General features: G+C 44.9%; 1 protein-coding gene across 1 annotated transcript in view; it reads left to right on the forward strand.

Annotated features, from left to right (window-relative positions):
* LOC149466400 (cysteinyl leukotriene receptor 2-like) overlaps positions 1 to 26,292 on the forward strand; it is a 36,747-nt gene extending 10,455 nt beyond the window's left edge. Inside the window, exon 3 of the mRNA XM_089672633.1 lies at positions 24,482 to 26,292. Coding sequence (XP_089528759.1) covers positions 24,482 to 25,516 — 1,035 coding nt within the window. The 3' untranslated portion in view covers positions 25,517 to 26,292. The remainder of the gene's footprint in view (positions 1 to 24,481) is intronic.
* Positions 26,293 to 27,167: the final 875 nt, after the last annotated feature.

A 27,167-nucleotide genomic window follows, 5' to 3' on the forward strand; every position in this document is an offset into this window, starting at 1 on the left:
GTACCGCAGACTCGTTCACGTAGGGGGGGGGCCGGGATCTGGGGGCCCCCTTGTTAAAGGGGGCTTCCAGATTCTGATAAGCCCCCCGCCCGCAGACCCCCACAACCACCGGCCAGGGTTGTGGGGAAGAGGCCCTTGTCCTCATCAACATGGGGACAAGGTGCTTTGGGGGGGGAGCCCCCCCTGCCTCAAAGCACCCCCCCATGTTGAGGGCATGTGGCCTGGTATGCTTCAGGAGGGGGGGGGCGCTCGCTCGTCCCCCCCCCTTTCCTGACCTGCCGGGCTGCATGCTCGGATAAGGGTCTGGTATGGATATTGAGGGGGACCCACGCTGTTTTTTTTTTAAATTTCAGCGTGGAGTTCCCCCTTAATACCCATACCAGACCTGAAGGGCTTGGTATGGATGAGAGGGGGGGACCCACGCTGTTTTTTTTATTATTTATTTAATTCACGGAAATAATTTAAAATTCAGCTGTCAGTGGGAAACCCCGATGACAGCTGAAACATTCCTTCTGTCCCTGCAGAGAGCTCCGCTATTATATTTGACATTAAAAAGTATAGAGACTGCAACATTGTATCCATTTGTATCCATTCCGGATATAGATGTTTTTATTCGGATACAAATAGATACAATGTTGCAACCTTTATACTTTTTAATGTCAAATATAATAGCGCAGCTCTCTGCAGGGACAGAAGTAATTACTTCGCTATTATATTTGCAGGCCGTAGATGGGGCGAAAATCGAACAATTTTTTTACCGTTGGTGGTATTGTCGGCCCATTGAACAACCGATTTTTTTTTTTTAAAACGGTCAGTTTTCGCCCCATCTAAGGCCTGCATTTTTCTTTTTCTTATTCTTTTTTTTTATTCTTTTTCTTGCAGGTCATGGCTCATGTGCAGATTTTTTATCTATTAAAAGATCAGCCAATTTGCCGATCATTGCAGCTAAAATCGGCCGATCTGCAAAATCGGCCAATTTTTATCCAAATTTACCAATTAAAAAAAGTTGCAAAATCCCCAAAAATGGCTGACCAATTAACCCACTAACGGGCTGAAAATCAGCCGATTTTTTTTGCGGATGATTTTAGACCCATGTAAAGCAGGCCATAGATGGGTCTAAAATCGGCCGATTTTTCTGCCAAAAAGAAAATCGAACAATTTTCGGGCCGTTAGTGGGTTAATTGGTCAGCTGTTTTTCGGGATTTTGGCACATTTTTTTTATCAGTAAATTTGGAACAAAAAATTTTCAACTTTACTGGTAAACAAAATATGCTAAAATCCCAAAAAATGGCTGACCAATTATCCCAATAACGGAAGAGGCCCTTGTCCCCATTAACATGGGGACAAGGTGCTTTGGGGGGGAGCCCCCCTTCCCCAAAGCACCCCCCCATGTTGAGGGCAGGTGGCCTGGTATAGTTCAGGAGGGGGGGGCGCTCGCTCGTCCCCCCCCCTTTCCTGACCTGCCGGGCTGCATGCTCGGATAAGGGTCTGGTATGGATTTTGGGGGGATCCCCAAGCTGTTTTTTTTTATTTCAGCGTGGAGTTCCCCCTTAATATCCATACCAGATCCGAAGGGCTTGGTATGGATGGGAGGGGGGACCCCACGCTTTTTTTTTTTTTTTTTACATTCAGCTGTCAGTGGGGAACCCCGCTGACAGTTGAAACATTAACACATGGCTGTCGCTCCTACAATCCCGCATGAGTTATGTTATCAACTCATGCAGCATTTTAGTAGCGAAAACCAATGCAGCGCTCATGTTTCAGCTGTCGGCGGAGTTCCCCACTGACAGTTGATGTAAAAGTATTGCAGGGAATTATAAACAATTTGTAAAAAACCCGGCGTGGGGTCCCCCCTCCCATCCATACTAAGCCCTTCGGGTCTCGTATGGATGTTAAGGGGTAACTCCACGCTGAAATTAAATAAAAAACAGCATGGGGTACCCCCCAAAATCCATAACAGATACTTATCTGAGCATGCAGCCCAGCAGGTCAGGAAAGGGGGGGGGGACAAGCGAGTGCCTCCCCCCCTCCTGAACCATACCAGGCCACATGCCCATACCAAAATATTCAAACATTTGTAAACAGACCAATTAACTGAAATGGTTTGGCATTTATACCCCAAATATGACGTTCCCTGAGGCATTGGTAAACCGAGGTACGCCTGTATTAGTATTGCAATCCTTTGTATTGGGATACATAGAACCATCATACATCTGAATTGGCAACATAGCACAACATTTGTGTCACATTGGAGATATCTGGTAGTTACACTGAACTTGCCCAGGGACCTAAGATTGATTCACAGCACAGAAATACAGGCTGGATTAGCAATGTAGCTCCGTGGATTAGTGGTTAGCACTACTGCCTCACAACTCTAGGGTTGTCGGTTTGAATCCCAACCCCGGTGAGGAAGTAGCATGATCTCCGTGTGTGGCTGTCTTCAAATAGATGTTCTAGCAACATCTTTGCTTTCTGTCTAAGTGATCCCTAAAATGTGAATTAGAATGAGGCCTTGTCTGTTGAAACACCTTCAAAGCTGCACCTTATGTGAATGTCATACAATGGGATAAGATAAGGGCCTGGAGCACTAATAGATTTGATAATGATGGTTTACACTCAACCCACTTTTGTGAAGGATTTGGCAAGCAAAGAGCTGACAGAGAGAGAGAAGAGCGAGCCAGTGAGATGAAGAAGAGTGAGCGAGAAAAACATACTGAAGAGTGATAAAGAGAGACATACAGAAGAGTGAGCGAGAGAGAAGAGCGAGCCAGTGAGACAAAGAAGAGTGAGCGAGAGAGAAAAGACTTGGTTGGTGAATCCACACATCAAACTTGTCACAAATACTGGTATGGATTTTTCCACCAAATGCAAAGCAGACCCTTATCCCAGCAGGCAGGTACCGCACGCCTTCAAAGATTTATTTCCTTTGTTAATTTTCCTGCTTCGTTCACACTATATGCAATTGAAAATTACTGTTTAAGTTGCCAATTTTACTGTGTTTTCTAGAGAATTACTAACTAGTTGTGTTTTCAATTGTGTGTAGCATTGCGATTTCTATTTGAGTCTAGATGTTAAATTGCTAATAAATGGCCAAAATCTTCAAATACCTTTGAACTCTCACTGCAACAAATGGCGTATGTTAATACATTCACATTCATTATATCCAATATCAGGTACCATGTCAATTCACAAATCGCACCTGAAATTGCACACCCTGGATGCGACTTGTCATGCGATTGGCATGGCCAGCAACTTGCCCTTTGCATGGCAAATTGCACACAATGTTACTGGGGGCTAACACCACTGTCACATCTAATCCGATGCGGCAATTGCCCAACTTACAGTGAAGTTGCACGAGTTCACAATCCAATTGGATGTGAACAGAGCCTACAGTGGCCAATAGGGTGCGACTTGGTCTACGATTTGCAAGTCGCCTGTAATGCCAATTGCATGGCAATCGCAAACAATGTTACTGGGGGCTACCTGGTCACATTAAAGCAGATTTCTAAGTGGTGTTATTGACACCACAGTCACATCATGTGACTTGCATAGAAGTTGCATGATTTCAAAGTTAGGGTACATGGTGATTTCAAGTGCAATTTGCAAGACATTCGACACCGATCTCTCAGCAAATTGCATGAAAAGTAGTGTATTCATTACTCTATTATTACTTGCGGCTCCAACCAAGTTTGAACCACAACAATATGAACGCTCCAATAGCGTGCACATTGAGTGGGACTTGGCATGTGATTTGCACAACATGCAAGCTGTAAATCGTCTGCAAAGTCGCACCCTATTGTCTGCTATTAGAGCGACCACATGGGTGCGTTTCAAACACTGATTTCTATAGTAGTACATGTACTACTTTAGTGGCAATTTGCATAGAGATCTGTGTCAGATGTCTTGAAAATTGCATTAAAATGGTCAACTTTACTGTAAGTCGCAGGATTTGTAAATCAGCTTTGCCCAGAGTGTAATGTTTGGTGATGTTTGAGTGTTTTGCCAATTGATGGGAAATTCACCATACTAGTCAAATCGATTTGTCATTTTCAGTATTGCATACAAGATGTGGTCATGTGACTGTCTTAACTCATGCGAGAATCTGGAGGGAATTGTGACCATAGTAGCAATAACGGTTCCAATTGGGGTTCCCTTTCACATCCCTGCTCAATGTTCTGTTGTATGCTGCACACGTACATTTCACTGTATATTTCTTTCTGATTTGTGGGGCCTGTATACCAAGGGTTAATGCAGGTAGGAAGCGGATTCATCAGGTGAAAACACTTTCACTGACCAAATTAAGGTCAGTGGTGGGTGAGGCTTCATTGGGGGTGGGGCCTTGTTTGGCACGCTCCAAATACAACCTAGCTTATATAAAGACGTGCAGTAGGGAGTGATTTGGCCTGTTACTAGGCCGGGTGGTTTGTGACTAAGTCCTTGCTTGTAGTGGTTTGGGGGAGGAAGAGATTTTGTGCTGAATTGCCCCAGACACCACTCAGGCTGTGTTTGGAAGTGGGCTGGAAATGTTTGCATATTTTTGGCCTTGTAAAGTGTTTGTGTGTTTATTGCACAATGATTGTGTTTTTTCTCTTTGCATTGAAAGCCTCACACATGTCAATCGTTTTGTTTAGAATCTGCTCTTGTTTTAATTTTGCTTGCTTATTTAGACTCCAATGCATTTTTCTGACAAACCTGCTGACAAATGTATGTGTAGGGGATTTGTAGAGGTGGGAGGGGATTTGTAGAGGTGGGAGGGTTTTTTCACATGCTTTGTTTTCTTGATATTTTGATCTGAAGACTTTTTTTTGTGAATGGATCTTCATACTAAATGATTGTGTAAGTAAATCCTATGTGCATGAAAATGTTACTTGATTCATCTTCCCCTTTGTTTCCTGCTATAACCTGAGCACACACAGTTCACTAGAAGTATCTTTAGATTGTAAGCTCTTATGAGCAGGAGTGTTTTATTTTTGCCACATCAATCCTATTTTTGTGACTCACCAAGATATTGACTGTACCTACTTGTTCCTGCTGACCAAATAAATGACAATATATTTGATCAATAAATATTTGACCGATGTTTTTGTGTTTATTTTATGTTCAATATATGAACAACCTTAATAGTTACTTTGTATACTTATATAATCTGCTCAAATGTAGCTTGTAAGAGCGTGAATATGCAAGTGGGTGCAAACTGGCTTTTTCAAAACCAAAAAAAAAAACCCACTTGCACCACAATATTGTTATGTACTAATGAATGTCACATTCACTGTGCAGCCAGCTACAGGTTTTCTACAGTTCGATTTACAGTAATAAAATAGTCCACACTTTGTTGATTTTTGGCCTTTGGCAACAAATATTAGCCAAGGTTAAAAAAAACAAATCAATAAGAAACACATATTTGCGAAAGCTATCATAGCCGCACATAAAAATGCGCGATTGCAAACAAATAAGCACCAAACAGGTGTCCCCATGGCGCATGAACGGCTATCCTGGAAGTCCGTCATCACGTGTGCGCGCACCCGGAAGTGGTTGTGGGGAGTGTAAGTGGATGAGAAGTGGTTGGAGGTTTTGTGTTGGTTGAAAATTTTGATAACCTTATTGGCATTTGGACATGGCGAGAGCACAGTTATCAACTGAGGAGATGATCCTTATATGTAAAGTAAGTGTGGCCATTGCAAATATGTTAATAACATGTGAGGGACAGGTAATTGCAATTTTGTGGGTGGGGCCTAGCAGAATCTCACTTGGTGCACATGCTACTTATCTGTACATTAGCTCCTGGGTATTGATGGGTCAATGATATTAACCACTTGCCTACTGGGTACTCCTACCCCCTTCCTGTCCTGGCCAATTTTCATCTTTCTGCACTGTTACCCTTTGAATGACAATTGTGCGGTCATGCCACATTGTACCCATCTTAAATTTGTATCAGTTTTTTCAGACAAATAGAGCTTTCTTTGGGTGGTATTGACTTGCTGCTGTGTGTTTTACTTTTTGCTCGATAAACCACAAAATAGCTCATAATGAATAAAAGTCTGTTTATATTATAACATTTGGTAAACTGGTAATTTAGCAACACTGATGTGCGTTGATGAGGCAGCACTGGTGGGTGGCACTGCTGGCCACAGGTGGGCGTAACTGTTGGGTGGCACTGGTGGGCACTGATCATCGGGGCCGACCCCTGCTTTGATAACTGCTGGTTCTCGGCAGTACTTTCCACACATTCTGATAGCGTGATGAAAGTGCAGCCAAGACCCGGCAAATGCATTTCCCGGTGATCAGCGTGTCATTGGACATGGCTGATCACATGGTAAAAAGCCGCTGTGATTGGCCTTTACCACATCACGTGATCAACTGTGTCCTTAGGACACAGCAATCACGGAGAGCGCGTTCTGCCAGGATGTCATATGACGCCCTCCCAGAGCTGCCTGGATGCAGTGTAGCGTTATTCGGCTATCTGCGGTCGCCAAATAGGTAACCAGCTAGGCCTTCATGGCTAATCTTTGAATATCTGGACATGTATACTGCGTATAATGCATTACATTCTACAATGTGTTGGTGTACATGGTATTACAGTGTGCAATGCGTTGCTGGATTCTGCATGACAGTGGACAGCGTATCACAGTGTGCAATGCGTAGCTCCATCCTGCATGACAGTGTACAGTGCATTACAGTCTACAATGTGTGGGTGTACACGGTATCACAGTGTGCAATGCGTTGCTCCATCCTGCATGATAGTGTACAGTGCATTACAGTCTACAATGTGTGGGTGTACACGGTATCACAGTGTGCAATGCGTAGCTCTATCCTGCATGACAGTGTACAGTGCATTACAGTCTACAATGTGTGGGTGTACACGGTATCACAGTGTGCAATGCGTTGCTCCATCCTGCATGATAGTGTACAGTGCATTACAGTCTACAATGTGTGGGTGTACACGGTATTACAGTGTATTACAGTGTGCAATGCGTTGTACACTGCAGTGTGCACTAAAGCATTTTACACTCATGCACTGTACACACTAAAGCATTTTACACTCATGCACTGTACACCCTAACGCATTTGACATTTTTAGTGTGCAATGCGTTAGTGTGCAATGCCTTGGACAGTACAATACATGTGCATACCCTGAAAAAGGGTCCTGCACATTTTTGGCCCGGATGCGGTGCAATTTGAGGTGTGCAAAATGTTTGTCTCTAATTGCAACGCACACAAATTGCATGTGATTTGCCCAGGAGTGCGGTGTTAGACCACAATGCATGTATGTGAAGCCAGAATAAAAGGATGTGGATTTTGTCTACTTTTACTTGCGCATGTTAACATTATGTAAGTGCATTTTTTTTCTGTTTAACATGCTATAGAAATGCAACATGCATTTGGATGGAGTGTGTTTGTATGTGCATTTTGGAAGTATTCTAAACACACATTGACCCTAGGGCCACACCATATCTTATGCAGGCCATAGATGGGTCGAAAATTGGCCGATTTTTCGGCCGAAAATAAAATCGGCCGATTTTCGGATCGTTAGTGGGCTATTTGTTCGGCCGTTTTTCGGTATTTTGGCAGATTTTTTTTTTCGGTAAAGTTGGAAAAAAAAACGGCCGAATTTGCCAATCGGCCGATTTTCGCGGCAATGATGGGCAAATTGGCCGATTTTTTACTGATAAAAAATCTGCACATGAGCAGTGACCTGCAAGAGGAAGACAAAAAGAAGAAAAAGAAGAAGAGGATGAAGAAGAGGATGATGATGAAGAAGAAGAGGATGATGATGATGAAGAAGAAGAAGAGGATGGTGATGATGAAGAAGAAGAAGAGGATGAAGATGATGAAGAAGAGGATGAAGAAGAGGATGATGATGAAGAAGAAGAAGAGGATGATGATGATGAAGAAGATGAAGAAGAGGATGATGATGAAGAAGATGATGAAGAAGAAGAGGATGATGATGATGATGAAGAAGAAGAGGATGATGATGAAGAAGAAGAAGAGGATGATGATGATGAAGAAGAAGAGGATGATGAAGAAGAAGAAGAAGAGGATGATGATGATGAAGAGGATGATGATGAAGAAGAAGAGCAGACATGCGATAGGAGCTCCTGCGCTCCTAGCCCCAATCCGCTGCCATCCGGCCCGCAGCGGACCCCAGCGGGGCCCCTAAGACACTCCCGGCCCAGCCCGACCACCAGGGTAAGCTCCTGGACCCTTTCCCGGAGCTCCGGGAATCGCGGCCTACCCGCGCACCCGAAGCCGGGGCCTCAATTTTTGCCGCGACCGGACCACATCGCCAGACACCCGCCCGGACCGTCTCCGCTCTGAATACCGGGTACCACCGACCTGCCTGCCTGCCCAGGGCCCTCCCCATCAGCCCTGGGTCCTCATTGACTACCCTAGACCACCAGGAACAGCAAGCAAGGACCACCAAGCTGACAGCAGCCCAGGACCACCCCCGGATACCTGCATGGCAGCACCACCAGAACGGGTAAGCTGCCAGCACCGATCCCCACAGACCTGCCAGCCTTCGCAGGGCCCTCCCCACTAGCCCTGTGTCCATCCCTGACCACCAGGAATCAGCTCAGGCCCACTGATCGCTGCTCCGTGCCCAACCCATACGTCGGTTCTGGGTCCACCCCTGGTCACCCTGCACCCAGCTACCGGGCACCCAGCTACCGCCCCTGGACACCCACCGCCCAGCTACCGGGCACCCAGCTACCACCCAGCTACCGGGCACCCAGCTATCACCCCTGGTCACCCAGCTACCGGGCACCCTGCTACCACCCCTGGACACCCAGCACCCAGCTACCGGGCACCCAGCTATCACCTCTGGACACCCAACACCCGGACCACCCAGCGAATCAAGACGTCGCCCAGCGAATCTCCCGGACCACCCAGCGAATCTCCAGCCACCGAGTCGCCAACATCACCAGACGCTGTGCCTACCAACACCCCCAGACATCGCACCCTACGACCCCTCCACTCGCCGATCCACTGGACCCACTGAAGACCCCTCGGACGCCAGCATACTGCACTCACAGATTGCAGCTACAGAAGGACTCTAATGGACTTCACGGTGATACAGACTCTCCACATCACCTCGCCCTAACCCGTATCCCTTCACCTCCCCCGACCCGAACAGCACTGCACTCACCCCAGCATGCCACCTGCACTTCTCCTCCTCGTCTTCCTCTCCTCCATCCCAAAAATCGCCTCCCTCTACCCGCCCACCCCCCCAAAACAGCTCTACATTGCCCCTTCACTTCTGCCCTCTCCACACTACGGTACTCACCACCTCCTCCTGGTACTCCACTCCCCGGTCGACCCACGTGCCACCACTACCAGACCCACACGCTCCTACACCTCCCATTCCCATGCCACCCTCCTCACCCTTCTCCTTCTCCTATCCGCTGGGGACATCTCCCCGAACCCTGGCCCCTCACCACCTCTCCCCCCCTCCAGGGACCCCCCTGCCCCCGCCAGCCGCCGCAACCCCCTCAACCTCATACCTGTGCGCCTCCTCCCCGCATCCATCCCCCCTCTCTCGGTTGCACTTCTGAACGCCCGTTCGGTTTGCAACAAACTAACTGCCATCCATGACCTCTTTATCTCCCGCTCCCTCAACCTCCTAGCCATCACCGAAACCTGGATACAGGCCACTGACACTACCTCCCCTGCGGCACTCTCCCATGGAGGTCTCATCTGGTCCCATTCACCAAGACTGAGCGGTCACAAAGGTGGTGGTGTCGGCCTGCTCTTATCACCGCTGAGCACCTTCCAGGTCCTCCCTAACCCCCCCTCCCTAACCTTCTCCTCCTTCGAAGCTCACTGCATCCGGCTCTTCTCACCCACCCCCCTAAGGATTGCAGTGATCTACAGGCCCCCTGGATCCATAGCCCGCTTCCTGGATGACTTCGCCGCCTGGCTTCCCTTCTTCCTCTCCTCTGAGCTACCGACCATCATCCTCGGGGACTTCAACATCCCCATCAATGACAACACCCCAGCTACCTCCCAACTCCTCCACCTAACCTCCTCCTTCGCGCTCACACAACACACCCAATCCTCCACCCACATCAATGGGAACACCCTGGACCTCGTCTTCTCCCACCTCTGTACCCTCAACCAGTTCTCTAACACACCCTTCCCTCTCTCCGACCACCACCTCCTCACGTTCTCCACCTCCCCTTCCCCCAACTCCCCCCCCCCAGTGCGCCAAACCATCACCAGCCGCAACCTCCGCAACCTGCACCCGGCCCCCCTCCACTCGGCTGCCGACCGCCTACACGACAGCATCCTTCCACTGTCATGCCCTGACCTAGCCACCTCCACGTACAACGACTCACTATCAGCTACACTAGACTCTCTGGCACCCCTAACCACACGCAACATCAAACCCAGACCACTCCAACCCTGGCAGAACGACCACACTAAACGCCTCAAACGCCGCAGTCGTGCGCTGGAGAGACTATGGCGCAAAACCAGGTCCCCTCATACATTCTCCCTCTACAAATCTGCCTTCCTCACCTACACCTCCTCCCTCCACGCCGCCAAGCAGGCCTACTTTGCTAACCTGATTAACACCCTCTCCACCTGCCCTCGCCGACTCTTCTCCACCTTCAACTCCCTGCTCTCTCCCCCCCTTCCTCCACTCAGTACCTCACTTACCGCCCACGAGATTGCCACTCACCTCCACAGCAAGATTGACGCTATCCGCAAGGACATAGTCAACTTGCAATCTACCTCCCCATCTAGCCTCCCCCCTTCTATCACCCCCTCATCTCTCCCCTCCTCTGACCTCGCAACGGCACTGCCCCCCACCACACCCAAGGCCTTGCCTACCGTAACCCCCCCATCACTGCACTCCTTCAGCCCTACTACCACTGAGGAAGTCAGCAGAGTCTTCTCAGAAGCCCGTCTCACTACCTGCCCCCTGGACCCTATCCCCTCTCAACTCCTCCGGTCACCCCCCTCTTCCCTCATCCGCTCCCTTACCCACATCTTTAATCTCTCCCTCTCTACTGGCGTATTCCCCTCCCCCCTAAAACATGCGCACATCACCCCCATACTCAAAAAGCCCTCTCTGGACCCCACTGACCTCAACAACCTCAGACCAATTTCCCTGCTGCCACTCACTTCCAAGCTCCTTGAGCGCTTGGTCTTCGATCGCCTAAGCACCCACCTAGATGACAACAACCTCCTTGACCCACTACAGTCCGGCTTCCGTCCCCTACACTCCACCGAAACTGCCCTCCTCAAAATCACCAACGATCTACTAACCGCCAAAGCCAAAGGCGACTACTCTGTCCTCCTCCTCCTAGACCTCTCTGCGGCCTTTGACACAGTCGACCACCCCCTCCTCCTTAATAAACTACTCTCCCTTGGCATCAGAGACACCGCTCTCTCCTGGTTCTCGTCCTATCTATCCCAACGCTCCTTCAGTGTCACCTACAATGGTGCCACCTCCCCTTCTCTCCCCCTCTCTGTTGGGGTCCCCCAGGGCTCTGTCCTTGGACCCCTTCTCTTCTCCATCTACACCTCCTCCCTTGGCAAACTCATACACTCCCACGGCTTCAATTACCACCTCTATGCTGATGATACTCAAATCTACCTATCCACCCCTCACCTCACCCCCTCATTCTCCGCCCGCATCACTCACCTCCTAAACGACATCTCTGACTGGATGTCGCTCAATTTCCTCAAACTCAACCTCTCCAAAACCGAGCTTCTCATCTTCCCCCCAGCCCGCGCCCCCCCCCATCCTTTCCATCACTACCAACAACACCACCATCAATCCCGCCCACCAAGCCAAGGTCCTTGGCGTCATTCTGGACTCAAACCTTTCCTTTCAACCTCATATCAAATCTCTCACAAACACATGCAGGCTCCACCTCCGGAACATCGCCAGGATACGTTCCTTCCTTACCCCAGACACCACTAAACTACTAGTACACTCCCTGATTATCTCACGCCTGGACTACTGCAACTCCCTCCTCACCGGCCTACCCCAGTGCAGGCTCTCCCCGCTTCAGACCATCCTGAACTCAGCGGCCAGACTCATCCACCTCACCAGCCGCTCCACCTCTGCCACCCCCTCTGCCTCTCCCTCCACTGGCTCCCCATTGCCCAACGCATTAAATTCAAATTGCTCACCCTGACCTATAAGGCCATTCACAACACTGCCCCTAACTACCTCACCGATCTGATCCCCAGGTACCACCCTACCCGTACCCTTCGCTCTTCACAGGACCTTCTTCTATCTTGCTCCCTGGTCTCCTCCTCCCACGCACGACTGCAAGACTTCTCCAGGTCCTCCCCCATCCTCTGGAACTCACTACCCCAATCCATCAGACTGTCACCGTCCCTCCTCACCTTCAGGCGCTCCCTGAAAACCCACCTCTTCAGGGAAGCCTACCCCACCCTCACCTAACAGCCGCTGCCCTTCCCTCCTCCTACCACTTCATCCCCCACAGCCGCTTCCTCCGGTGCCTCTACCCCCTCCCTCCTAGATTGTAAGCTCGAAAGAGTAGGGCCCTCTAACCCCTTGTGTACTGTTTGATGTTACTGTTCTGTTTCATGTATTGTCCCCCCCTATTGTACAGCGCTGAGCAAACCCTTTGGCGCTATATAAACACGATAAATAAATAAATAAATAAATAAATGAAGAAGAAGAAGATGATGATGATGAAGAGGAGGATGATGATGAAGAATAAGAAGATGATGATGAAGAAGAGGATGATGATGAAGAGGATGATGATGATGATGATGATGAAGAAGAAGATGATGAAGAAGAAGATGATGAAGAAGAGGATGATGATGAAGAGGATGATGATGATGATGAAGAAGAAGAAGATGATGATGAAGAAGAAGAAGAAGAGGATGATGATGAAGAAGAAGAGAATGATGATGATCAAGATGATGAAGAAGAGGATGAAGAAGAAGAGGATGAAGATGATGAAGAAGAAGAGGATGAAGATGATGAAGAAGAAGAGGATGAAGAAGAAGAGGATGATGATGATGATGAAGAAGAAGAAGAGGATGATGATGAAGAAGAAGAAGAAGGATGAAAAATGAGAGGAATTCCAGTATGGCAAAAAGTGTCCCTGCAGAGAGCTCCGCTATTTCTTTGACAGTTCCTTGACATTTACAGCGGTTGCAACATTGTATCTATTTGTTTCCGAATAAAAACATCTGTATCCTAAATGGATACAAATAGATACATTGTTGCAACCGCTGTAAATGTCAAGGAACTGTCAAAGAAATAGCGGAGCTCTCTGCAGAGACACTTTTTGCCTGTAGATGGGATGAAAATCGGCCGATTTTTTTTTTACCATTGCTGGTAACGTCGGCCGCTTGAACAACCAATTTTTCATTTTTTAAAAGAAAAATCGGCCGTTTTTCTCCCCGTCTATGGCCTGCATAAGCATTAGTGTGCCTGGGGGAGGGGGGGACCTTTGGCCTTTCCAAACACAGTAGATGCTCCAAGAATGTTTCCTTGAACTCTTGAAATGGTTAAAAAGGAAAGACACTCTAGATAGCCTGCACTGAGAATTGACTGTCATGATGACGTGTCAATGATTATTTGCTCTCATTTTTCAGGAGTGGTACTGCTTGCGGTTGAAGCTGGTAGAAATCCACCTTCACGTCCTCCACTCACCTTCACTCGTGGCCAGTGGATATTTTGTGGCCGCAGGCAAGAACTGGCATCGAGGACCTGCATAATGACCCTGGCATGCCAGAGGTGGTTTGGAAGCAGCACAGCAATTTGACCATCCTTTTCCTCTATGTTGGTTTTAGGGGTGCAGAATTGCTTCTCGTTCGTGAACGGACTGTCGCCGGATATCAGAGTCCCCATATTTTCAAGATATGTTTTAGCCATGTTGGCTTATTTTTATGTTATTTTCCAAGTGTGTCGCACCTAACCGCACAGTAGTGTGGTGCCATGCGTATTTGTGGCTGTGAATGGGGCTGTTTTTAATAGACGTGTGTAGGTGCAACAACGTTTTCATCATGGTACCTGCGCACATCTACATAGGGCATTGCATTTCTTTGCTGTGCTGGAAAATGTGTGTTCTTGCATGCGTTTCTGCACCACCAATGGTGTGAACAAGTCCTAAGGGCCGGTTCACACTATAGAAACAGTCTAGATGTGTTCCTGATGGGTTTTTTTCATGCCCTTTTGGCATGCATGTTTAGTGTGTTCCAGTACATTTTGGATGCGTTTTGGACATGTTTACATTGCATTTTTATATCCCTTCCACTTATTTTTTTCTATTTTCTTTGTATTCAATGTAGTTAGGGACATGTGCGTTTTAGTACATTCAAGGACGTTTCAATGTGTTCCAGTACAGTTCTGTGCAGAAACAATGCAGCGTGGTCAACTTTGTTTACAGCACCTGCAATGCACTGAAAATGCAAGTGCTGATGTGAACTATGACATTGACAACCATATAACCTTCTTTCTGTGCATTTGTGATGCCGAAAAAGCAACTGAAACACATGTAGTGTGAACTGGCCCTAAAGTTTATTAGAGGTCAGGGAACGGGACTGACCAGGAATTGTGAATTCAATCAGACTAGTGGTGAGATACAATCAGCAATTGTATAATAATGTGAGATCTGAGCTGTAGCTGATAGAAAATGAGACACATTCACTTGATCAGTAAATAGATAGTTAAAGAGTGGGGCGGTGATCCATAGATTTGCATATGGGACAGGTGATGATGGGGTGGGGGAGGGGGTCAAGTTGTATAAGGAGACAGATTTAAAAGAGAAAAAGTTACAATGAAATATACACGGCATGAAACTTGCACATTTCCTAATTGGCAGAAGAGTACATTCATCCACTTTCTAGTCATTAGGCAAAATCATAATTGTTTGATCAATATTCCTGCCACTGACACAACCCAGAAAATTGATCTCCATTTTTTAGGATGTAGCCATGACTGGGATTAGAACCCATGACCCAAGTGCTGTAAGTTCTGAGCTCTAACCACTAAACCACTGTGGGAGACACAGTTTGAGTTATAATGTAGAATAGTTCCATTGTTTGAAAATGATAGAGCGAGCGCTGGTCACATGATATAGACTACTAAAATGGTATTACACAAGATAAATATAACCACGAACAGTAGTGCATGAACTCGTGAAAGGTCATCCACCCCTGTGACAGTGTACTACACTATTGAGCACCTTTCTGGCTCCTGTGGCTGAGCTAATTCCTCCCCAGGACCATTTGGGCACCCACCCTGATGGATGGATGGATGGATGGAGCTGGATGACTAACCCATAACTGCCAGCATACCGCTGCACCCCCAGATGTGTGATGTGTATAACCCATACACATTAATACTTTTGTTCTGGTGAGTGTAGACCAGTCCCAAGGGTGGTTTACCTTTCACAAGTTCATGCACTACTGTCCGTCACGGAGAGACCACACGTGCCATTCATAGGCACTCTCTGAGTTGGTACTCTCACACCAAGGACATTCCATTATTCAGGAATGATTCTATGAACTTATTTTAGCACCATTTACAATATTACATCATTGTTGCAATTCTTTGCACTTTTTGGTTTTTACATGCGTTCATTATTGATCACATGCATTTATAGCGCTGCACTTGTCTTTACCATAGAATAGTTACGTGATTAAAGAGAATGAAGATATATAATTATATTGGGAAATTAAAAGTATATAAATTATTTGAGATATAAGTGTGTAAATGTTTAACATTTGAGTACAGAATGTATGACATTCATTAGTAAATGCATTAGTTTCCTGATCATTTTGGAGACACAGCAAGAAAATAAATAGAAGATATATTTTGAACATGTCAAAATATTGTTTTTTTCTCAAAATTGTCGGTCTGTTTTTTTTTTATAGCGCAAAAAATTAAAAACGCACAGGCAATCAAATACCACCAAAAGAAAGCTCAATTTGTGGGGAAAAAAAGGACATAAATTTAATTTGGGTGCAGCGTTGTATGACCGTGCAATTGTCAGGTAAAGTAATGCAGCTCCGTAACGCAAAAAAATGGCTTGGTCAAGAAGGGGGGTAAATCTTCTGGAGAGCAAGTGGTTAAACTAAAAAACTTTAGTTATAAATAAAGATATTGAACCTAAAAGAAAAATTGAGGTTAAGGAAGTCAGCATGAACAGCATGTGAATGGACTTATGTTCAACTTTTTTTCATAATGCTTCTTTTCTTTACATAGAAATATGTAACCATTAATCCCTTTGACCCTTTTGTTGTAGTTCCCATTACAGCTTCAGTAATTCTCACACAACTGTTTCCCACACTGGAATATGTATTTTTATGTCTAGCATAATGTTGTGCTTGATGTTCGAGTCAAACGTTCGACTTGAACATCGGTCCTTCATGTGTTCGGTGAACACACAAATGGTAAAGGCGTTTGGCGGGCTATTCGCCCACTGCACCCAACATTGCACTGCGCTCTGTCTGACAGTGTATTGTGACTGGCCAAGGCAATGCACCTGACCTTGTTGCATTGTCTAGAAAGCTAATCTGCCAGCAGGTGACTGGAAGGGATGCTGCAGGAAGGACTGGAGGGTGCATTGAGGCTCCATTGGAGTAGAGAGAAGACTGCCAGAAGCCATTCCTCAGGAGAGAGAGTCCCAAGCATTGCCAAAGAAAGGGAACACTGACACTTGCTCCATATTTGTTAGTTTCCTGCACACAATTGCAGACATTGCACATAGTTATGACAAGTTGCGGCCTAGTTCCTTCAGCCGCTATTGCTTGACCGCACTCAACACAGCCTTATCATCAGAACTGATAGCAGGACAGCCATTACACAGGCTGAACTACAGCTGTGTCACCACCATCATCAACTTACTCTTCTAAAGAAACCTTCTCCCATTGCACCAATAGTCTTGCAGTCTATAGAGGAGCTACTCTTCCTCAACAATTACTTCTGCCAGATTAACATCTCACTGCTTTAGGTCTACTAGCGAGTAGTGCTTTAAAGGGGCATTACACAAGTCAATTGCTGCTTTTAAGGTAGAGTGCTGTTCTTCCTTTGCTTTATTGCATTGTTCTTCAGTGATCCATTGTTCACACTTCCTCCTATTGTGCACCAACTGGGCCCCATCATGCGCTCAGTAGACTCTTCACTGCATTTAAGAAAACATTGGTTGTTTTGGGTAAAGAGCTCTTTTCTTATTTCAGGCTATCTTCCTGCCATCCGGTCCTGAGGGCCTAAAGTGAGCTAGTCTACCTGTTTGATAGTTCTCGCTGCTCACTGGGAACTGTAAAGCTACCTCAGGTTGAAGGTATCGGGCTAGTTTCTGAAAAGCAGGCCTGCTAACATTACCTCAAACTCTGTGATATGTGTTGTCTTTTCTTAATTTAAGCTGACACAAGTAACCAGTGACTTTGTACATGCCAATTCTGTTTATAAAAAACAAAAAAACAGCACAAATCAACACCCTACTCAAACAATGCTTTAAATATCACACAGTGTAAAAATCAATAAAACATATGAAATAATAAAATTATTTAATTAAAGTAACCTTTCAAAAAAATATATAACAAATCATCTTAAAGTGTCCAAAAGAAAAGTCCTTTCTCCCCAATAAGTTGTGAAAAACAAATATCCAAACGAAATAATGCTTCCACCAATCACCAGTGAAAAACCAACATCAACCGCACTCACCAGATGATGGTGAGTAATGTGCCTTTCAGGATATTATGGGTTCCTAGGCCCCCTTTATAAGCTTTCAGGACTCCTTCCCACCATATAGGATATAAGGTATTTTCTTCCACTCACTCCTGCCTTCTCCTCTCAACGAACTCCACAGCAGTGCTAGGGAAAGAAGTATACAATAGTGTAATACTGCTAGTAAAAAGTGCAATATTTGGTAAAAATTGCCAGACCACTCACATTTGTTAGGATGAGTAAAAGCATCTATTTTATTGCCTCCATAGGCTAAAATGAGTTCCACTGCTTCCACATCTCACAACAGAGACCTCACAGCCTGGTTGTAGCAAGGGATGATAGGATACAGCTCCAAAAATGGCCGCTTGCAACGAACCGCTCGGCGTGCGTTCCACTCACCGGAAGTGACGCAGGACGGCAGACCAAAAGTGTGTCGACGCGCTTCGCCCCATCCACAGGGCGTTCTCAAGACACACACCTCCAGTCTAAGGCTGCTTAAATAACAATAGAAGGTCCCTCCCCTTCTCTCCCACAGGTCAATTATGACAGATATGTAAACTAACAAGCTGTCAATTTAAGCGGCCTTAGAAAGCTTCATGGGAAAAAAAGGACGTAAATTTAATTTGGCTGCAGCGTTGTCAGTTAAAGTAAAGCAGTGCCATAACTCAAAAAATGGCCTGGTCTGGAAGGGGGGGGGGGGGTAAATCCTCAGGAGGGCAAGCCGTTAAGATGTTATTTACAGGTCAGAAAACTTCTATTTTTTTTTTGTAATTAACTTTTTATTGATTTGCAAAAGACTTCTGTTTTAACTCCTGTTTTCAACTCTTGGTTTTAACTCACCACTTTTATCAAAATTCCACTTTAAGTGAGCAAGCTCAAAGAGTTGTACAGTGAGTTATATACACCTGTGAAAAATTAACCACTGCTCTAATTAACAGACTGAAGAAATAAAGTGCCGTTTAACCACTTCTTGACTGTGCTATAGCTGAATGATGGCTACAGAACGGGCATCCAGTTCTGGGAGGGCGTCATATGACGTCCTCCGAGAACGTGCCCTCAGTGGCACACACCCAGCAAGAGACAAGATTGGTAATGTAATTTGGGGCAGAGTTATAAATGGCTTTCTATGTTATTGTTAATGTTTTGAATTTTATTCAATGGGAAGCCAGTGGAGGGATTGGCAGAGAGGGATGGCAGATATGGAACGGTTAGTAGGTTGGATGAGTCTGGCAGCAGCATTCATGATGGACTCAAGAGGGGATAGCCTGCGATGAGGTAGGCCAATGAGGAGGGAGTCACAATGGTCAAGGCGAGAGATAACAAGGGAGTGAATAAGTTGCTTAGTGGTTTCAGAGGTTAAGAATGGCCATATCTTGGAGATGTTGCAGAGGTGAAGTCTACAAGATTTGGACAGTGTTTGGATTTGGGGCTGAAAAAACAGATGGGAGTCTAGAATTACACCTAGTACCTGATGGTTGTATTATTGATCTTGATGGAGGAGTCAGGGGAGGGGGCACAGGCTGGAGGGAATAGTATGAGCTCTGTTTTGAAAAGATTTAGTTTGAGGAAGTGGAGTTCCATCCATGCTGATATGTCCCTTAGTAGGTTAGTAATGCGAGAGGAGACTGAATGGGCGAGGTGAGGAGTAGAAAGATAGATTTGTGTGTCATCAGCATAGAGATGGTACTTAAAGCCATGGGAGTTTATCAAGTGACCAAGGGAGAAGGTGTAGATGGAGAAGAGAAGGGGTCCAAGGACAGAACCTTGAGGGACCCTTATGTCAGGAATGGACTCAGCACTGGTGGTGGGACTCACCTGCCGTGTGGGCTGCAGTACCAGAGCTGACCAGCGGGTGCTCTCAGCAGCCAGAAGCTCACACCTGCAATCAGCCAAACCTGGGGCTGATTGCAGAAAGGTGTATTTAAGGCATGACCAGGCCTGTGCTCTGGGCCTTGGTGTATGTTTTCCCATGAGCCTCTGTACCTGGTATCTTGTGTTCCTGCTTCGTTGCTGACCCGGCTTGATCCTGACCTCTGCTGACCGTCTCCTGTTGAACCCCTGGCTTGCCTGACCATCCTTCTGCCTGATCCCCTGTACCGCGCTGCCCGTGAGTTACTGAACCCGGCTTGTGACCTTGACCATTCTCTGCCTGCTCCTTTGGTACCTTGCTGCCCGCACGTTGCTCCAAGTCCATCCCCACCATCAGGGGCCCTGGTGAATAAGCAGACTGGGACTTAGACTCCGCGCCCTGGGGAATCCTGTCCTGGGGACCACTAGAGGTACCACCAAACGGTCATTACAGAACCCTACGGCCGGCCTGACCGTTCCACCTCTCCAGCCCTGACTACGCCTGTGTTCCTGCACCTACTAAGATTAGTGGAAGGTTGGTTTGTTCACTGTGCGTTTTATATATATATATATCTGGGTGGCTAATAATAAACTCTATTATTATACTATACCTGAAACCTGTGTTTCCCTGTGTCAGTCCACACCTTTCTGGTCATTCCTAGAGTCCTGACACCTTACAGAAAGAGGAAGTGGAGAGGAGGAGAGAGAGTTATAGGTAACGCTGAAGGACCGCTGCAATAGGTAGGAAGAGAACCAGGAGAGAGCAGAGTCTTGGAGGCCAAGAGAGTGAAGTTTTTGAGGAGGAGGGGATGGTCAACATTATCAAAAGCCGCAGAGAGGTCAAGTAGTAAGAGTAAGGAGTAGTGGCCACTGGTTTTAGCAGTTAGTAAATCATTAGTGAGTTTTAGTAGGGCAGTTTCAGTGGAGTGTAGTGAGAGAAATCTAGACAGCAAAGGGTCAAGAAGGTTTGTTGTCAGTGAGGTAGGAGCTCAGGCGATTGTAGACTAAGCATTCTAAGAGTTTAGAGGTAAACGGGAGCAGGGAGATGGGTCTTAAGTTGTTCAGGTTGGTGGGGTCAAGCGAGAGCTTTTTTAGTATGGGAGTGATCAATGCATGCTTTAGAGGGGTGGGGAAGATGCCATTAGAGAGGGAGAGATTGAAGATGTGAGCAAGGTAGCATAGGACAGAATAAGAGGGTGACCGTAGTAGTTGAGAGGGGACAGGATCTAGGGGGCACGTGGGGAGGCGGGCTTCTGAGAAAACTTTAGTGACCTCTTCAGTACTAGCAAGGTTAAAAGAGGAAAGTGTTGAGGGAGGTTTAGTATAAGGTATGCTAAGTGGGATAGATGTCTGTGTAGTGAAGATGCCCCTACAAATTGCATCAATCTTGTTTTTGAAATTATTTGAAATCTCGTAAGCAGTGAGTTACTGGGTGGAGGTGGAGAAAGTAGAGAGTTAAAAGTAGAGAAGAGACGATGAGGACTGGATGACAAAGTATTAATAAGAGTGACAATGTAGGTTTGTTTGGCAGCTTGGAGGGAGGAATTGTATGTTAAGAAAGCAGATTTATATAGAATGAATGCTTGCTGGGATTTGGTTTTATGCTACAGTTGCTGCTGTGAGCAACTATGTCTTTTAAGATTTCTGGTGTCGTCAGTCGGCCACATTTATAGGTAAAGTTGATCCAGGGAATATCCAATTGCCCCTCAGGGGATTAGGAAGGAATTTTTTTCCCCTGCAGGAGCAAAACTGGATCATGCTTTGCTGGGTTTTTTTGCCTTCCTCTGGATCAGCTGTGGATATAGGATTATAACTTTTTTTTAATGGTTGAACTGGATGGACTTTTGTCTTTTTTCAGCTAGATTAACTATGGACCGTGCACAAAGACATTACGGTGTGATGTGAGTCCTAGCTTAGTACACAGAAGCAGCTTATTCATTTTATAATTTAATATCTGTAAAGTGGGAAGTGCATAAATATATACAAAGAAAAAAAATTGCAAAAAAGACAAAGGGACATTCTGCATTTGTCTATTCACTATGAAATAATAATAAAAAATAAAAGCAGGAATAACATTTTTACCGAGGTTTATTTTGTGACAGGAGCATTTCAGAAATTATCGCAATTCACCAGTTGGACCAGCTCAGTGTGAATCACAACATCCATATGTCCTGTTCCTCGATTTATGGAGATATGGATTTGGACTGGACTTTAGCCCTTGGACAATCAACCCTGGGGGGTGTTCCCTTCCCAGCCCACAGGATGGTTTTGTGTTCCGAAGTAAATAGGGATAAATGGGCCATGAATGGTTTTGATGGCTGGGTCGAGGATAGGATTTTTAACACCAGTACATCAGTTCGATTACAACAAAACCAATCACAGGTTGGCTGTTGTGATCAGGCCTCATATAACCATTTTGTGTATTTCTCTTGGATTCTATGTACACTACACAAACCATTTTACATGTACATGTACCCCAAAATGTATATGATCAGAAGGAATTATTCATCTCTCTGCAATTAATATTTTAGTTTTTCTAAGAGATAAAATAAATTCATCTGATCTTTGACATAAACCTATGGTCGTAGAAATGTGAGAGCCTCCGGAGTGCACAGACTTCGATCCCTGCTGGGCCTGCAGACAAGTTGGCTAGATCTTTCCTTTGAAGCTTCAGGGAGGTGATAATCATGGCCAAGGAATTTGGGACCACCTGTCTACTGAATTTAGTGCATACAGTGTTTTTAATACTGAATTAAACTGTCTCTATCTATAACCTTGCACCTTTCACATTTATGTTATATCCCAGTCATTGGTAAGATTAACCTACTGTTATATTTATGTTACAGCTTTGCATACCTCCACTCCATGCTCCCTCCACAGCGTTCATCAGTGCCCCTGTAGAACCACCTACAAACTCTCACCCAATGCCTGAATGCACACTCCTTCTCCCCCCTCCTCCTCGCCCCCTTAACCCTCCTCTGACAACTGCACTTGTGCATGCTTCTTAATGTCTTCCATCCATGCCTGTACAAGTCTGAATTGAGCGTAGAATGGTTATATTGTTTGTTAATTTTTTTGTTTCTCTCTTTGTTCTGTGGACATGTTTTGAATATCTTTCTGCTCTAGCAACCACCATAGCTTTTCTTCTACACAGAAAGTCACCTCCTGCGCTCAGAGACCCAAATCGGGAAGTAGTGGACTGACCATCCTCCATGAAAACATATCCACCAGATGATTAAAAGCTGTGCAGCCTTTTTCAAAAGGCTGGGGAAGCCTAGGACAATACTGCAATAAATAACAAAGAAAGTGCACCAGCCTTGCTCATTACTTCAATGACAAGAATTTTATGGAAGGATAAAACAGATGTATACTCACAAACATCACAATTTCATAAGCATGTGCGATCCAATACTGGACAATCAGACCAGAGTCATGTGCGAGTCCCAAATTAAGGAAGACCCTATAAAATTGCTGATGCATTTCAAAGGGAGATCCCCTCTTCCTCAGAGCCAGATAAACCAAATGTCAGCCTCCCTTATATATAGACATGGTTTAAGACTCACTCCCATTAATGGGCTGGGTAAATCAGTGAGGGAGGAGTGTCACATACAGCATGCTTGAACAGAACAAAATAAATACAAACTTTCAACTTAGTAATTATACATTCCAAGAAAACTTAGATATATCAATAAAACCTCCAATGGGTCATTCATTCAAATAAATACATGATGAAAATACACGAGATGTATAAAAGATGGAGAGATGTATGTACCATATCGCCCAATAATATTAGAATGAATTTGGTCAGGAAAGTAGTCAAACCACTATTTTTATAAATATGTGTATATGTGAAAATACCAACTAAGTGTTTCATGATAAAAAGGAGAAGATAGCCATTTATGGCTCTTAGAGACACAAGTCAATTAGCCATGTGTCTGTGGAACGCACTCTCAAGAGAAATACCGGAAGTACAGATGCTCAGTGAGTTCCAGCCGCATCTTCCTATTTTCGTGATCGTCAGTTACGGTTTGCATCACATCCGGATGGCGTTTCAAGTCTCTCTAGCATATAATAAATGCAGAGTGTAGGTTTTCCTTCATTTGGGACTCACACATGACTCCGGTCTGATTGTCCAGTATTGAATAGCACATGCTTATGAAATTGTGCCATTTGTGAGTACTCATCTGTTTTATCCTTCAATAAAATGTTTGTCGCTAATGTAATGCGCAAGGCTGGTGCACTATTTTTGTTCTTTATTGCAGTATAGCTTTTCCTCTATCTAGAGAGTATTCTGTATACATTTCTGTGCAGGGCTTTTTTTCAGCAGGAACATCGGGGAACGCACCTCCAGCGCTGAATGTATGTAATAGCAAGGGGTGCTTGGGTGTGCTAGAGGGTCTACTGATGCTGACTGCTGGGGGATCTATTGTCACTAAAGGAGATCTATTTTAGTGGGGGGATCTTCTATTACTAGTGGGGGATCTATTTTTGCTGGTGGTGGGTTTTATGTTGCTGAGTTGTCAGTTGTTGCTTGGAGGGATCTACTGCTGAGGGAGGGGTCTATTGTTGCTGGCTTCTGGATGGCCTAGTGATGGGCTGCTTAGAAATCAGTTGTTGCTCCTGGGGGTCTATTGTTGCTAGGGTGGATCTATTGTTGCCGGAAGGGTAGTTTTTTCTTGTGGGGGGTCCATTGTTGCTGGTCTACTGTTGCTGGGGGATTATTGTTGCTGGCTGCACTATTCTCTGAGAAAAAAGCCCTGGCTCTGTGGAGAATTATTAATAAGCCAGTGGCACTAAACTATACTGGATCCTCCAAGGCTTGATTTAAGTTTTAACTGTCTTTATAACTACCAACTTTTTAGAGAGCATTTTTTTCTGCAGTGCTAGTTACACTGTATGCATTATAATGATGCAGCATTTTCATGGCCATTGCATATTGAACATAACTTTTATATTTTCCTATTTTAGATGGATATCAGTGATAGCAACCAAAGCAATACCAGTCATCCTTGCCCTCCTGAAGATGATTTCAAGCACCCAGTGTACATTTCCCTTTATATCATAGTTTTTTTTGTTGGACTTCTGTTTAATGGAGCAGCTATATACGTCTTTTACAAGATCAGAAAAAAGAAAGGCACCTCTACTATGTGTTTACTAAATCTTGCCGTAGCAGACTTAATATTCATAATCTTCCTGCCTCTTAAAATAACCTACTATCTGAAGGGAGCAGTCTGGATATTTGGGGACATCCTCTGCCGGGTTGCATCATTCTCCTTCTATTTCAGCATGTACTCCAGCATCTTCTTCTTGACCTGCCTGAGTGTGTTTCGGTACATCTCCATAGCTTATCCTGGAACAGTTAATAAGAAAAAAATAACTATCACCTGTGCTTGTGTATGGATTTTTACTTGTGCTAGCACGTCTCCCTTCCTCCTTTCTGGTACTATTACCCGGGATGGTTTAACAAGGTGCTTTGAGCCCACTATAGTGCAGGTATGGAAAAGAATAATGTACATGAACTATTATGCTCTAATTGTTGGATTTATTCTTCCAATGCTGATAATTGTAATTAGCAATGTGTTACTCATCAGACACATCATGTCTATGCCTATGGAGAAAAGAAGTATTCGAAAACAGGTCACTATGATTGTCTTAGTTCTGCTTGTTTGCTGTGTCAGTTTTCTCCCATATCATATTCAGAGAACTGTCCATCTCCATTATTTAGTCCACCACCCAGATGAATGCAGCTTACACAAGGTCCTCCAGAGGACTGTTGTGGCAACATTATGTTTAGCTGTACTGAACACATGCCTGGATCCTCTGTTGTATGTGTTTATAGGACATGGTTACAAATCATGGTTTCTTATGCTTTGCAGACCCAAGAATTCTCAGAATGTAAAACCATTCTCAACAGATTCTAGTAGTGCTGGTCAAGAAGATGTAGATGAAGTTCCAATGAATGAATATCTGAAAGTTTCCAAGAGTGAAACCAACGTTATCTAACAGTACCTTCATAACAGTGTCTGAGTGCGAACCATGAAATAAAAACTGATAAATGTCCCATACGCTGAAATGGTTGTCACATCAAGATCGTGACCTCATGCTACAGTATGTAATTTCAAAAGGGTTCTCAGTCGTATCCCCTTTTTCCATCCCAAGACAGTGAATATTAAATTTTGAAAGGGTCAGTGTTCAGTATGAACAATGCTGTGAAATTGCCCTAAAGGCCTTAGAATTGCGTTTTACCATGATATGGAATGGCAGTCAATGGCAGCGTGTTCAATTAAGCTTTGAAAAAAAAAGAAAAAAAAAAAACTGGAAGCTGATTGGTTTCTCTGCAGAGCTGCACCAGATTTTGCATTTTCCAGCTTAAGTAAATCAACCCCTTAGTGCAGGGTTTCTCAACTAGGGTTCCTCCAGAGGTTGCCAGGGGTTCCTTGAGCAATGAGCAATTTTTGCCTCTCAGGTAGGTTCTCATTGATCTTTTTAGCAATCTGTAAGGGGTTAATTCTTCCCAATGACCACAAGTGTAAGGAGCATTCTTACCTCTTGATTACCACACTAATGTATCATGAATTGTAGATAGTCATTTTTAGAAGGGGTTCCCTGAGACCAGAAAGTTATATCAAAGGTTTCTCTGCGTTCAAAAGGTTGAGAAAGGCTGCCTTAGTGTCTTCAGTATACGCATAGCCATGTATACTTGTATATTATGATCGTGTATATTTGTATCCCTCTTAAATGACAAAAATATTTGTTTACAATAAAATATTTGTTACTGTCATGTGATTCTTTTTTTATAGGCACGTAGCTTTATATTAGGCAACAGTACTAGTAGGATTCTTTTGAAAAAAAAATTAAAATTATTATAATTCCTGGATGTGGTAGTGGCTTCATTATATATTTTTAGGCGTTTTCCCTTTATTTTCACATGGCAATCCTGCCAGTAAATCTGTTATTTTTCAACTTCTTTTAACAGGCCAAAGTTTGCAGCAAAAGTGGCAGTTGGAGGGTTAAGACAAACCAACATTCAATGGGTGGTTACAATGGTCAGCTTTTCATAATTTGTATAAAACTTTTATGCTGAAAGGAAAGAAAAACTGTTGCTATAAGTGCTTAAACTTGATAGCTGAAGTTTGGCTTTAATTTTTTTGTCAAGTCCATCTAAATCTGCAAGTGCTTCTAACACTCCCCTCTTCCCTGATTGTTAATGTTGCTGTCCAAATGTGTCTCCATGGCTCCTCCATCCAGAGTGGAGTCACCACAAGACAAGAAGTGTTTCTTGTCGAAGCAACATGTGAACATACAGGAAAAAAAATCCCTAAAAAGAAACCTATTTCAACCACCACATGCATGGATTGAAAAACTGCAATATATCACACCTCTGCTTTTGGGTTTATTACCAGTTAATGCCATGTATTGCCTTTCTTTGTATGCAGCAGATCCGGAAAGTGCGATTGAAATGTATGCAAAGCAGGTGAAATGCAGCCTTTTTTTGTCAAATGCAGCATCTCGTGTCCGAGCAGTGCTGGGTTGGAATGGAAATGCCCAGGGCCTTTTTTCTCAGCAAATAGGTGTAGGAACTCCTCATTTCAGAGTCACCTATGTCTTTGCCCCTACCCACCTCTGAGTACTGTTCCTTGGTTCCACCCCTACC

Source organism: Staurois parvus, unplaced genomic scaffold, assembly GCF_062004578.1.
Source record: "Staurois parvus isolate SC_StPar_1 unplaced genomic scaffold, SC_StPar_1.0 ptg000131l, whole genome shotgun sequence".
NCBI classification, from domain to species: Eukaryota; Metazoa; Chordata; class Amphibia; order Anura; family Ranidae; genus Staurois; species Staurois parvus.